This window comes from Solanum lycopersicum, chromosome 9, assembly GCF_036512215.1.
Source record: "Solanum lycopersicum chromosome 9, SLM_r2.1".
NCBI lineage: Eukaryota > Viridiplantae > Streptophyta > Magnoliopsida > Solanales > Solanaceae > Solanum > Solanum lycopersicum.
Genome location: NC_090808.1, coordinates 52,733,787 through 52,747,985, shown reverse-complemented (window position 1 = coordinate 52,747,985; position 14,199 = coordinate 52,733,787). Strand labels below are relative to the sequence as shown.

Genomic DNA, 14,199 nt, shown 5'->3' with positions numbered 1-14,199 from the left:
ACTTTATAGATTTAAAAACATAAAAGACATAAAGTGACACTTGGAGTTATCCCGAATTTTAAAAAAGACACTTAAACTATGCAAGTATCCTATTACCCCCTCAAACAATCCTGAACTGATATTATTCCATCCTTTTTGTCCACCTAGCATGGAGAGTGAATACACTCTCTTAAAGAGCGTGAACAAACTAAAAAACGTATAATTTTATTTTTACAAGAATTTTACTACATAATATATTTTATATTTTTTTTAATTATTTTAAGTTTTTCTCCTTGTTATTGTTTTCTTTTTCTTTCTTCCTTCTTATTCATGTAATAACCTGTTTAGTCGGTTCGAGCAGTAGAATTATGTTTAATAAAAACTGACTGGTTCGACGGATAACACGATGGACCTTCATGGTCACGACGGACCGTGATGGACTCCGTCGTCCCATACTTGTGTAAATTCTTCTGCTGCTCTCCTTATTACCCTCGACGAGAGGTAGGACGACCCGTCATAGGCACGACGGTCCGTCAAGGGCCTTCATTCCAAAATACTTCAACTCTGAAATCTGGGTACTCGGATCGACTCTCTGAACTTCACGACGGAACTGCAGCACGGACCGTCGTAGATACGACGGACCGTCACAAGTTGCATAACTTTACTACTAAATTTAACTCTCTGAACTTTTTGACGGACCTGCAAGAAGGACCTTCATAGATACGACGGGCCGTCACAAGCGGTGTAACCCCGACTGGGTTGGATTTCTGCTAAAAGTTTTAAAGGGGTGTTTTGGACTGTTCATGATTATAATTATGGAATTAGTGGGGTAAGTTTAATAATTTATTTACTTGGGGGTTAAAGAAGATAATAAGGAAATAAATAGTGGGTTACTTTTATCACAACGGATTTTATGATAATAAGGGTAAAAGAAAAAGTATCTGCAGAAGAAAAATAAAAAGAACAGGAAAAGGGGAGAACGAGCGAGAGAGAGAGAGAACGAAGAAGAAAGCAAAGGCATTGGGAAGTAGCTTTCTTGATCAGGATTTTTCTGTGGAGGTAGGTTATGGTTTATTTCTATGATATAGATAAACTCTAAATAGCGATCGATATGTATTGGGTGGTATTGTAAAGTATTCTATATGATTAATTGTGTGTTTGTATGTTGTGATTGTGTAATTGTGGTTGTCAGAATGATGAGACTATTTAATCTTCAATCTTAAATCCTCTCGATTAAGATGACGCCTTGACATAAAGAAGGTTTGATGAACTAAAATAATGAGATAAATTGAACGGAGTGTCACGTTTTGACACGGTAGCATTAGGGGATCGGAGTGTCACGTTTCGACACGGTATCATTAGGGGATCGTAGTGTCACGTTCTAACACAGTAGCATTAGGGGATCGGAGTGTCACGTTATGACACGGTAGCATTAGGGGATCGGAGTTTCATGTTCCGACACGATAGTATTAGGGGATCGGAGTGTCACCTTCTGACACGGTAGTATTAGGGGATCGGAGTGTCACGTTTCGACACGGTAGAATTAGGGGATCAGAGTGTCACGTTCCGACACGATAATGGAAAAGAGAATGAATCTTTAATTATGTTAATATACTAAAATTTGAAGAACCTATTTCCCAAATGAGTATGGTGTGGAGGGTTGAGTCCTCATAGGTGTGCTTGGTGTTGTCACCAATGGTTTTTATACTTGTTGATTGTCACCTGTTAAGTATTGTGGTTTATTTTATATTATTATTCAGTATATATTGTTTTCTATTTTGAGTTTGCTGATGATACCTACTCAGTACGTTTTCCTTGTACTGACCCCTACTTGTAATTTTCTTCTTTGTTATTTTTGGAGTGCAGCAAGCGTGCCATCGACTTCGACTCGTCCTCAGATCTAGCTAGTATTCAGCATATCAGAATTCATGGTGAGCTATTATTCCTTGCTCGTGCTGGATTCTCTCCTTCACGTCTTGATGTCTTGTAGTTCGGACATGGACCATCTTTTTACTATTTTTAGCTTCTTGAATACTCCTAGATTTAGAAATTTGAGGATAGATTTTCTTGATGTGACGACTTCAAGATTTTGGGAATAATAAGTATTTAACTTTAGAAGTTGATTTAATTGATTTCGTTAATAAATTTTGGATCTTACGCATTATTTTTACTATTTATAAATGAGTTACTGGTAAATGTTGGGGTTAGATTTGTTAATTCGCTCACCTAGGAGAATAATTGTGGGTGCCACTCGCGGCTCGTTTTGGGTCGTGACAAACTTAGTATTAGAGCGTTAGTTTCGTTGGTCTCATCACTCAAGAACGAGTCTAGTAGAGTCTTGAGGAACAGTAGGGGGACACCCTTACTTTTCATTGAGAGGCTATAGGACTTTAGGAAAACTCCATTCTTTCTTTATTTCTTTCTATTACTTGGATCCAATTTGTATCTAGGTGATACAAATTGGTATCTGACATCCTCACTCTATTTCGTAGATGGTTAGAACTAGAGCAACAACTGTGCAAACACCAACACCGACAAGACACGGTTCGTCTGATCCAACCATTGGGGCTGTAGCTCGAAGAGCAGCAGTGTCAAGAGGCCTTGGTAGAGGTCGCAGGAGGACGTCCTCTAGAGGTAGAGGACAAACACCTGGTCCAGCTAGTAATAGGGCGGTGACTCCTCCACCGACTCATGAGGTAGTAAGAGAGGGTGAGGAAGGGGAAAATGAGCAGGTGCAAGATGAGGAATTACCACCCAACCTACCCCAGAGATGATCAACCATGTTCTTACTTATCTTAGCGGGTTATGTGATCAGGGACAAACACCTCCAGTGTTTCCTGTACCAGCACCTCAGGTCCTGGGAGTAGAACATGCAGCTGTTGTGGCTCCCCGCATGGATGCCTCATTGGAAGTAGGCACGTTTCCTCGATTGACTACATGGTCTATAATGACGAGTGATCAGCATGAACTTTTCACTAATTCTTGAAGTTGAAACCTCCAGTCTTCAAGGGTGTTGAATCTGAGGATGCCTATGATTTTCTGGTTGATTGTCATGAGCTACTAGATAAGATGGACATAGTAGAACGATTCGGTGTTGAGTTTGTGACCTATCAGTTTCAGGGGAATGCCAAAATGTGGCGGCGGTCGTATGTTGAGTGTCAACCAGCACAGGCACCACCTATAACTTGGGCATCATTCTCTAGCTTATTTATGGAGAAGTATGTACCCCGGACTCTGAGGGATAGGAGGAGAGATGAGTTCCTGAGCCTAGAGCAAGGAAGGATGTCTGTTACTGCTTATGAGGCAATATTCCGTGCGCTATCCAGGTATGCCACTCAGCTTTGCTTCAGTCCACAAGAGCGGATTCGCCTCTTTGTGAAATGATTGAGGTCAGATTTGCAGATCCCAGCCTTACAGGTAGCTGCTGCAGCAAAATCCTTTCAAAAAGTGGTTGATTTGGTGATAGAGGTGGAGGGGGTGAAGACAGACGATTTCACAATGGCGTCTACATCTACGAAGTTCCGTAAAGGAGGTGAGTTTAGTGGTTCTTACTCAAGAGGGAAGAGTTCAGGAGGTTACCCAGCCCGTCCTATTCAATCTTCACTGCAGGCTGTACCTGGGGGTCCATCACAGACCAGTCAGCATTTCTCTGAGTTTGGAGGTTATCCCCAGACTTCGTCATTCTCTTAGAGACATATGCTTGACTCTAGAGAATGTTATGGATGTGGAGAGACAGGACATATTAGGAGGTATTGTCCAAAACAGAGTTGCAGACCCTCAATAGCTAGAGGAAGAGGTGGTCATGGTAGGGGCCGCCATTCTAGAGGACGTGGTGGTCAAGGTAATGGTAGTCATCAAATCATTCGGGGTGGCGGGCAAGTTGGAACTACTGCAGCACAACATGGTAGGGGCAACGGGAAGATAGGTGATAGGGCCCATTGTTATGCTTTACCCGGGATGTCTGAAGCAGAGACATTTGATACTGTTATCATAGGTAATCTTTTGGTCTGTGATTGCATGGCTTCTGTATTATTTGATCCTTGATCCACATTTTCATATGTATCTTCCTCATTTTCTACTGGTCTTGATTTACCTTGTGATTTGCTTGACATGCCTATTCGTGTCTCTAATCCTGTGGGTGAGTCTGTGATAGTTGATAAGGTGTATAGGTCTTGTCTTGTGACTTTTGTGGGGAGCAATACTCATGTAGATTTGATTATTCTAGAGATGGTTGATTTTGATGTAATTCTGGGTATGACTTGGTTTTCTCCAAAGTTTGCAATCTTAGATTGTAAATCTAAAATTGTGACATTGGCAGAGCCTGGGATAGATCCGCTAGTGTTGGAGGGAGAATACATTTCCACTCCAGTTCGTATCATCTCTTTTCTTCGTGCTAAGAGTATGGTTAGTAAGGGTTGTTTAGCTTTCTTGTCCCATGTCATGGATGATACTTCCAAAGTACCTTTGATTGAGTTTATTTCGATAGTCCGTAAGTTTCTAGATGTGTTTCATGCAGACCTTCCTGGTATGCCACCAGATAGGGATTATGATTTTTGTATTGATCTGGAGATGGGTACTCGCCCCATTTCCATACCCCCTTATCGAATGGCTCCAGCTATGTTAAGGGAGTTAAAGGACCAACTTCAGGAGTTGTTAGGTAAAGGTTTTATTAGACCAAGTGCATCCCCTTGGGGTGCACCTGTTTTATTTGTCAAGAAAAAGGATGAAAGTTTTCGGATGTGCATAGATTACAGAAAACTGAAAAAGGTAACTATTAAGAACAAGTATCCTATTCCTTGCATTGATGATCTGTTCGATCAGTTACAAGGTGCTTGTACCTTCTCAAAAATTGATTTGAGATCGTGTTATCATCAATTGAAAATACGGGCAGCAGATGTGCCAAAGTCTATTTTTCGAACCAGGTATGGGCATTATGAATTCTTAGTAATGTCGTTTGGGCTTACGAATGCCCCTGCTACTATCATGAGCCTGATGAACGAGATTTTAAGCCATATGTGGTTCTCTTTGTCATTCTATTCATTGATAATATACTGATATACTCAAAGAGCAGGAAAGAACATGAGGAGCATTTGAGAATTGTATTGGAAGTGTTGAGGGGGAAAAGGCTTTATTCCACATTCTCCAACTGTGAGTTTTGGCTAGATTCGGTGTCGTTCTTGGGGCACGTGGTTTCCAAGGATGGAGTGATGGTGGATCCATCTAAGATTGAAGTAGTGAATAGTTGGGTAAGACCAACTAATGTTAGAGAGGTAAGGAGCTTTGTTTGTTTAGCTAGCTACTACCGTCGATTTGTCAAGGGATTTTCTTCTGTCGCTTCCCAATTGACAAATTTGACTAAGCAGAATGTTCCATTTGTATGGTCGAACGAATGTGAAGAAAGCTTCCAGAGCCTCAAGACCTTGTTGACTACTGCACCAATTCTTACCTTGCCAGTGGAAGGTAAGGATTTCATTTTTTACTGTGATGCATCTTATTCTTGTTTAGGTGCAGTGCTAATGCAAGAGAGGAATGTAATTGCTTATGTTTCGAGGCAATTAAAAGTGCATGAACGTAACTATCCGACCCATGATTTGGAGTTGGATGCAGTTGTGTTTGCATTAAAGAAATGGAGACATTATCTATATGGGTTCAAGTGTGAAGTCTATACAGATCATCGTAGTTTACAATATGACTTTGCTCAGAAAGATTTGAATTTGAGGCAGAGGAGGTGGATGGAACTACTGAAGGACTATGATATTACTATTTTGTATGACCAAGGAAAAACTAATGTTGTGGCAGAAGCTTTAAGTAGAAAGGCAGGGAGCATGGGAAGTCTAGCCCACTTACTGGTTTCTAGACGCCCATTGGCTAGAGAGGTTCAGACTCTGGCTAATGACTTTATCAGGCTGGAAATACTAGAGAAGGGAGGATTTTTGGCCTGTGTGGAGGCAAGATCTTCTTTTCTTGACAAGATTAAGGCAAAACAGTTTAATGATGAGAAGCTGAACCGAATTCGAGATATGTTATTACGAGGAGAGGCTAAAGAGGCAGTAATTGATAAGAAAGACGTTTTGAGAATTCTGGCAAGGGTATGTGTGCTCCGTGTTGATAATTTGATTCACACTATTCTTACAGAGGCTCATAGTTCAAGGTATTCTATACATCCTGGTGCAACCAAGATGTATCGCGACCTAAAGCAACATTTTTGGTGGAGTATAATGAAGCGTGACATTGTTTATTTTGTTGCCCAGTGCCCGAATTGTCAGCAGGTAAAGTATGAACACTAGAGGCCCGGAGGAACACTTCAGAAAATGCCAATTCCTGAATGGAATTGAGAAAGAATTGCGATGGATTTTCTGGTTGGTCTTCCAAATACATTGGGTAAGTTTGATTCTATTTGGGTAATCGTTGACAGATTAACTAAGTCTACTCACTTCATTCCGGTCAAGGTTACCTACAATGCAGAGAAGTTAGCCAAACTCTATATCTCAGAAACTGTTCGGTTGGATAGAGTTCCACTTTCCATCATATCAGACAGAGGTTGGATCATAGTACTGTATTTTACCCTCAGACCGATGGTCAGTCTGAGCGAACGATTCAGGTGTTGGAGGATATGCTTCGTGCATGTGTGATAGAATTTGGGGGTCATTGGGATAACTTCTTACCCTTAGCAGAGTTTTCATACAATAATAGATATCACTCAAGTATTGATATGGCCCCATTTGAGGCACTGTATGGGAGGAGATGTAGGTCTCCCATTGGTTGGTTTGATGCATTTCAGGTTAGACCTTGGGTTACTGATCTTCTGAGGGACTCGTTAGATAAAGTAAAATTCATCCAGGAGAAGCTTCTAGCAGCTCAGAACAGGCAGAAAGAATATGCAAATCGAAAGGTTAGGGACTTGGATTTTATGGAGGGTGAGCAAGTCTTGCTGAAGGTTTCACCCATGAAAGGGGTGATGCGGTTTGGTAAGCGAGGTAAGCTTAGTCTGAGGTATATTGGTCCATTTGAAGTTCTGAAGCACGTGGGGGAGGTGGCTTATGAATTGGCATTGCCTCCACGACTCTCAGGAGTGCACCCGGTATTTCATGTGTCTATGCTGAAAAAATACCATGGGGAAGGAAACTACATTATTCGTTGAGATTCAGTTCTTCGTCATGAGAATTTGTCTTATGAGGAGGAGCCTGTTGCTATTTTAGATAGAGAGGTCCGCAAGTTGAGATCAAAGGAGATTGCATCTATCAAGGTTCAAAGGAAGAATTGGCCAGTTGAAGAGTCCACTTGGGATAATAAGGCTGATATGCAAGAAACATATCCACATCTCGTTACATATTAATGTACTCTTTCTCGCCGTTGTTTTTCTTCCTATGATCGTTCGAGGATGAACGATGGGTAAATTGGTATCTATTGTAACAACTTTTTTAGTCTGTTTGAGCAGTAGAATTATGTTTGATAAAAACTGACTGGGTCGACGGATCACGCGACGGACCGTCATGGTCACGACGGACCGTGATGGACTCCGTCGTCCCATACTTGTGTAAATTCTTGTGGTGATCTCCTCATTACCCTCGACGTCAGGTAGGACAAGCCGTCATAGGCACGACGGTATTTCAAGGGCCTTCGTTCCAAAACACTTCAACTATTAAATTTGGGTACTGGGATCGACTCTCAGAACTTCACGACGGAACTGCAACACGGACCGTCGTAGATACGACGGACCATCACAAGTTGCGTAAATTCACTACTAAATTTAACTCTCTGAACTTTGTGACGGACCTGCAGGACAGACCATCATAGATACGATGGGCCATCACAAGCGGCGTAACCCCGACTGGGTCGGATTTCTACTAATATTTTTAAAGGGGTGTTTTGGACTATTCATGATTATAATTATGGAATTAGTGGGGTAAGTTTAATAATTTATTTACTTGGGGGTTAAAGAAGATAATAAGGAAATAAATAGTGGGTTACTTTTATAATAACGGATTATATGATAATTAGGGTAAAAGAAAAAAAATCTGCAGAAGGAAAATAAAAAGAACAGGAAGAGGGGAGAACGAGCGAGAGAGTGAAAACGAAGATCAAAGCAAAGGCATTGGGAAGTAGCTTGCTTGATCATGATTCTTTGGTTGAGGTAGGTTATGGTTTATTTCTATGTGATAGATAAACTCTAAATAGTGATCCATATGTATTGGGTGGTATTGTAAAGTCTTCTGTATGCTTGATTGTGTGTTTGTATGTTGTGATTGTGTAATTGTGGTGGTCAGAATTATGAGACTGTTGAATCTTCAATCTTAAATCCTCTCCATTAAGATGACGGCTTGACATAAAGAAGGCTTGATGAACTAAAATAATGAGATAAATGGATCGGAGTATCACGTTCCGACAAGGTAGTATTAGGGGATCGGAGTATCACATTCTGACACGGTAGCATTAGGGGATAGGAGTGTCACATTCCGACACGGTAGCATTAGGGGATCGGAGTGTCACGTTCCGACACGGTAGCATTAGGGGATCGGAGTGCCACATTCAGACACGGTAGTATTAGGGGATCGGAGTGTCACGTTCCGACACAGTAGTATTAGGGGATCGGAGTGTAACGCTCTGACACGGTAGTAACAGGGGATCGGAGTGTCACGTTCCAACACGATAATGAAAAAGAGAATGAATTTTGAATTATGTTAATATACTCAAATTCGAAGAACCTATTTCCCAAATGAGTATGGTGTGGAGGCTTCTGTCCTCAAAGGTGTGCTTGGTGTTATTGCCAATGGTTTTTATACTCATTGGTTGTCACCTGTTAAGTATTGTGGTTGATTTTATATTATTATTCAGCATATATTGTTTTTTATTTTGAGTTGGCCGATGATACCTACTTAGTACGTGTTCCTTGTACCGACCCCTACTTGTAATTTTCTTCATTGTAACTTGTGGATTGCAGAAAGCATGCCATCGACTTCGACTCGTCCTCAGATCTAGCCAGTCTTCAGCATATCAGAATTCAAGGTGAGCTATTATTCCTAGCTCGTGCTGAATTCTCTCCTTCACGTCTTGATGTTCAGACATGGACCATCTTTTTACTATTTTTATCTTCTTGAATACACCTAGATTTAGAAATTCGAGGATAGATGTTCTTGATGTGATGACTTCCAGATTTTGGGAATAATAAGTATTTAACTTTAGAAGTTGATTTAATTGATTTCGTTAATAAGTTTTGGATCTTTCGCATTATTTTTACTATTTATAAATGAGTTACTGGTAAATGTTGGGGTTAGATTTGTTGGTTCACTCACCTAGGAGAATAAGTGTGGGTGCCACTCGCGGCTCATTTTGGGTTGTTACAATTCAATAATTCATTGTCATCTTCATTGACTTTTCACTTTCAATGTCAATTTTTACCACAACTCCATCTTTCTTTTATTTTAATATTAGTTTAAATCTCTTTAATTTTAAAATTATATCTAGATATTTTAATACATTTCGAAAAATGTGATAAACCCATTAGATTTCAAGATGATTAGTAGACATTATTTAGTTTTTTAATCAAAATTCTAATTAAATTTTTTCAATTTTTTAGAGAATTCGTATGCTTTAAAAATTATCATTTCCAGTTTTGAATTTATGTGGAATTGAGATAAATAAATGATGATACCTTCAATTTTTTCTATCTTTCATAGAAAAATAATTAGTTTTGTTATCAATAACTCAACAAAGTCTAAAAAATAGTATAATTTTGAAAAGTAAGAAATTTAACAAAATAACAAGAAGAAAACATAAAGAAAATGGAGGGGCTCAACTTGATATGAGTGTGGGGTTAGGTGAATATAAGAGGTGAAGAAGAAGAAATAAAGAAAGAAAATTGAGGGAGCTTGATAGTTGGAATGGAAGATAAATTAAAAATTGAAATGAAAGTAAAATAAAAATAATAAAAATAAAATAAGTCAAAAAGTAAGACAAAGAAATAAAGAAAGACTTGAAATTAAAAAAAATATTTCAAATTGAATTAACATGTGTCACAAAATGATTGGTGTGTGATTACACTTGCCATTTAAAATTTGGAATTGATCCAAAAATGATGTAATAATACCTGTTCAGAATAGTTTAGGGGGGTAATAAGACATCTGCACAATTAAGATGTCTTTTTAAAAATTAGGAACAACTTCAGATGTCACTTTATGTCTTTTCTCCTTTAAAAAACCAAAACTACTATGTTATTTTTACGGTACAAGGTGAATAACAAAATCATAAATTCATTGTGTCAATTCTGTATTAAAGACCTTTAATTTTTAATTATAAGCCCAACATTTTTAAAGTTAATCTTATGACATGTGTTTACTTTTTTATATAAGGGAACAAATAAATCCCTAACATAACATCAATAGTTTTGTATATAGTTTTTCTCATGTATATTTCAATAATTTGTCATTTTTCACAAAAAAGAAAGTTACACTAAAGGTACACAAACTTTAATTTATGAATTAATCATATGTACTGTAGAAAAAAAAGTACGTTTATCATGTTATTTTCTGAAATGTATGATTTTATCCTTGAATCCTTTGTGTTTATAACCATGTTTTTAATAAAAAATCAATTATTTTCTGATTGATATGTTTCTGTTTTATAAAGTTGTTTTCAAAAGACAATTGCCAATGTCTGCGATAACTTCCTTTTCTGATTGGCATGCATAACAACAAGCACGTAGTATATTTAATCTTAACTAATAATAGATGTGTCTAGACATTTATAGTGACATAATAAGAAATGTAATGAAGGATGTCAAAAATTGAATAATAAAACTAAAAAAAGTAACTCTAGATTCAATCTTTCATCCCTTGTATACTTTACATTCAATTGTCACCAAGCTTCTGCTCAATTAGTTCACGTCAAATTTAGGCATTTCAAAAAATTTACAACAATGAATTGAATCCGATAGTTAGTACGTCCCATATTATATATATATATATATATATATATATATACATATATATATATATATATAGTGTGTGTGTGTGTGTGTGTGTGTGTGTGTGTGTGCGTGTGTGTGTGCCGGGGTAATTTCCTTCCCACTCCGAGGCATATTGATCTGGATCCCTGGGAACAGGTCTTAGAGAAGTAGATAGCTCGGCTCCACTGGGAGATGTGTGTGTGTGTGTGTGTGTGTGTGTGTGTGTTTGTGTGTGTGTGTGTGTGTGCCGGGGTAATTTCCTTCCCACTCCGAGGCATATTGATCTGCATCCCTGGGAACAGGTCTTAAAGAAGTAGATGGCTCGGCTCCACTGGGAGATGTGTGTGTGTGTGTGTGTGTGTGTGTGTGTGCCGGGGTAATTTCCTAATATTGTTATAGGTGTAAAACAACCAACATTATAAAACTAAAAGAAGTTTTGAACAAACAAGATTGGTACAGTGAACTCTGATTATTGTAGTTTGGTTATGTAGGGGTATTTTAGTTTTTGATGGCTAATTTTTTTTCTTGGAGAAGTTCGAATATAAGATCTTGATTGATACTAGATTCAGATTTTTACAGCTGTTGTCTAGTTTATGTTTAGGAATTCATTTATAAGGTAGCACTATTCAATATCAAGAGAATAGAGGCAAAACTATAGGAAAGAATTCTTAAGGTGTTACAAAGGACAATTAGAAACTTATTTAGAGTTTGACCTCGATCATAGTGAACAATTTTAGAATAATCATGTACACAGAAAGATCATAATTTTTACTCTCTTGGAAAAAGTGTTTTTAACACAAAATACTTATGTAAATGAAAAGAGCTTTTTGGTATTGAAAGAAAAAAAATTATCACTAATAAAATCAAAAGACTTTTTGGTATTGAATGGAAAATAACCATTAATTATATTACAACAACATTTTATCTTAGACTTTTGATACATGAATGAAAAACTACCATTAATTATATTAATATATCTAGTTAAAGGTCAAAGAAGGGTTTAATGTGCATATATTTAGTCAAAGATAAAAGTGTAGAATGTACACAAATCATTAGTCGTATTACAATATCAATAAAACAATACATCTAGTGAAAGATCATAAAAGAATTAAATATCTATTTATCTAAAAAAAAGCATAGAATATATACAAGATTCGACTATATATATCCCGTCATGGGCAAAAGTATAGAATGTACAGAGAAAGGTACTATGTGTGAAGTAAGAAACTCAATACACATAGTAGTCTTGAAAACAAAGGAACAAAATCCCCCCATTCTTCCTCGAAATTTTTTTTCTAGGCTTCATTAATAGAATAATTAATAAATTTGCCAATTCGTCATTCTTGCCTTCCTGGACATCGCTCCATTTCACCTATGATTATAGGTAAATCAACAACAAATTATTTTCTCAATTTTGTCCTCAAGTTTGCCCCTTTTCTTCTTCTCGATTTGATTTATACTATTGTTCTTTCTATAACTATTTCTTGTCAATTCTAACATCAGTTTTAAGTTTATCTATTTGTCTATTCGGGAACATTCTATGAGAAAATAATCTGGCTAGTTTGTGATCGTTGACAAATGTTTTACAAATTGTGATATACTTGTATAGAACCTCTTTGCTTTTCTTAAAAGTATAAAATCATATTTTAAATTCCTCTAAATAGTTAAAGGCTAGATTGCTTATTCTTGATTAAGGTTAAAGACTTGAAACAAAGAGAAATCTAAAACAAAAGGACGGAATAAAATGTCATATCCGAGAAACTTTGGGAATTCAAATGATTCTTCTGGATCAATATAATCTTCATACAAAATCTAAGAAACATAACAAAATGTCGACTCTCAAATTAAATCCCAAAAGAGCGATAAGTAATCAATAATTATGGAAAAAAAGACTCAAAATACTACAAACCTACATTTGGAGATATTCCAAATATAGGAAACTTCTTATGAAGCAAAGAGCGTATGGAAGCTTATATTATTTAACCAACAAAATATCGAAACCCTTTAATCCTCATAACATCAAATAATTTTACCTAGATAACATTTTGTTTGTGAAATATGATGAGAGTTCGTGTGTTTTTTCATTGATAGGAAGCTTCCCAACTTGAAATATTTTAATATGAATGTTTGTAGTGATTTAACTATCTTTTTTTTCTTATATGTGTTATTTTTCATACTTTTTTGGTATCTCAATGATCTGAGAGTTGACTTTGTGTTATATTTTTTTAGGTTTTTGATGAAGATGGTATATAGTAAAACTGAAGAATCACTTGAATTTGAATATTTATAGGACAAGACATTTGATCACCTCGAGTAAGTTAAGCAAGAAAATTTTATATGAAGAATGTCTGAGATGGAGTAAATCTTTGTTAGCCAACTCCCAAGTATTGGAGAGAATGCTAATAGATCGACATATTCTTGATCGAGAACTTCTTAACACAATATTATAGATTTTCATTGAGATGTCAATTTTTTTTGTGTGCATCACCTAAAGGAAAAATTGTGTATATATATTTAAGCTTATCTCAATCTTTTGCTCAAAAGTTTAAACTCAAAAGGGAGAAAGAGATGTTGATTTAGCATTATTTATATATGTAATCACCCAGACCTGGAAGGTCATTTTTGGAAATTTTTATAATATTACCATTTTACCGATCTCGGTATTGGCTGGAGTCACTTTTGATCAATTTGCAAAGTTGGGTCGGAAATTTTTAAGCTATTTGTTAATTAGGATTGTGTAATTACGGGTGTTTTAAAATAATTAATTTTAGTTAGTAGCTAACGGCTAAGTGCATACTTTATTTAAAAATCCAATAGTATTTGTCACAAATATATTAAAATAAATACATAGGGTTACACAATTATATGCAAAACTAATTAATAAGCGAGAGAAGTGTAGTGAGAAAAAATATTTGTGCGACACTGATAAGAAGAAAACGACCTCCCAGTAACCAAATCTTCACGATTTATGCCTTCTTATCTTATCTACGCAAATCAGTAACATTGTTTACGTGTGGAAATAATATAAGAAGGCATTAATGAGTTCTAGAACAACATGTGTATCTCCTACCAATACCCCTCACAAAATCTGATTCATCATTAGCCAACAGTGTTTAAAAGGAACAAATTATGAATTATTCAATGATTCAATAGGGAAATAGCATAGATGATGTACCTTAGGCGAAATATCAACAAGTTTAGGAATCTGTTTATGTGTTTGACCTTAAATATATATATATATATATATAGCACATTATTATTATTTTTTTGAAAAT

At 36.6% G+C, this 14,199-nt stretch overlaps 1 protein-coding gene across 1 annotated transcript; it reads left to right on the top strand.

The window, feature by feature from the left end:
- The first annotated feature begins 4,206 nt into the window (after positions 1–4,206).
- Positions 4,207–7,315, top strand: LOC138338574 (uncharacterized). Its single transcript, XM_069289550.1, has 4 exons — positions 4,207–4,807; positions 5,650–6,130; positions 6,395–6,519; positions 7,128–7,315. The coding sequence occupies exons 1-4, from the start codon at positions 4,207–4,209 to the stop codon at positions 7,313–7,315; spliced, it is 1,395 nt and encodes a 464-aa protein (XP_069145651.1).
- The last annotated feature ends 6,884 nt before the right edge of the window (positions 7,316–14,199 follow it).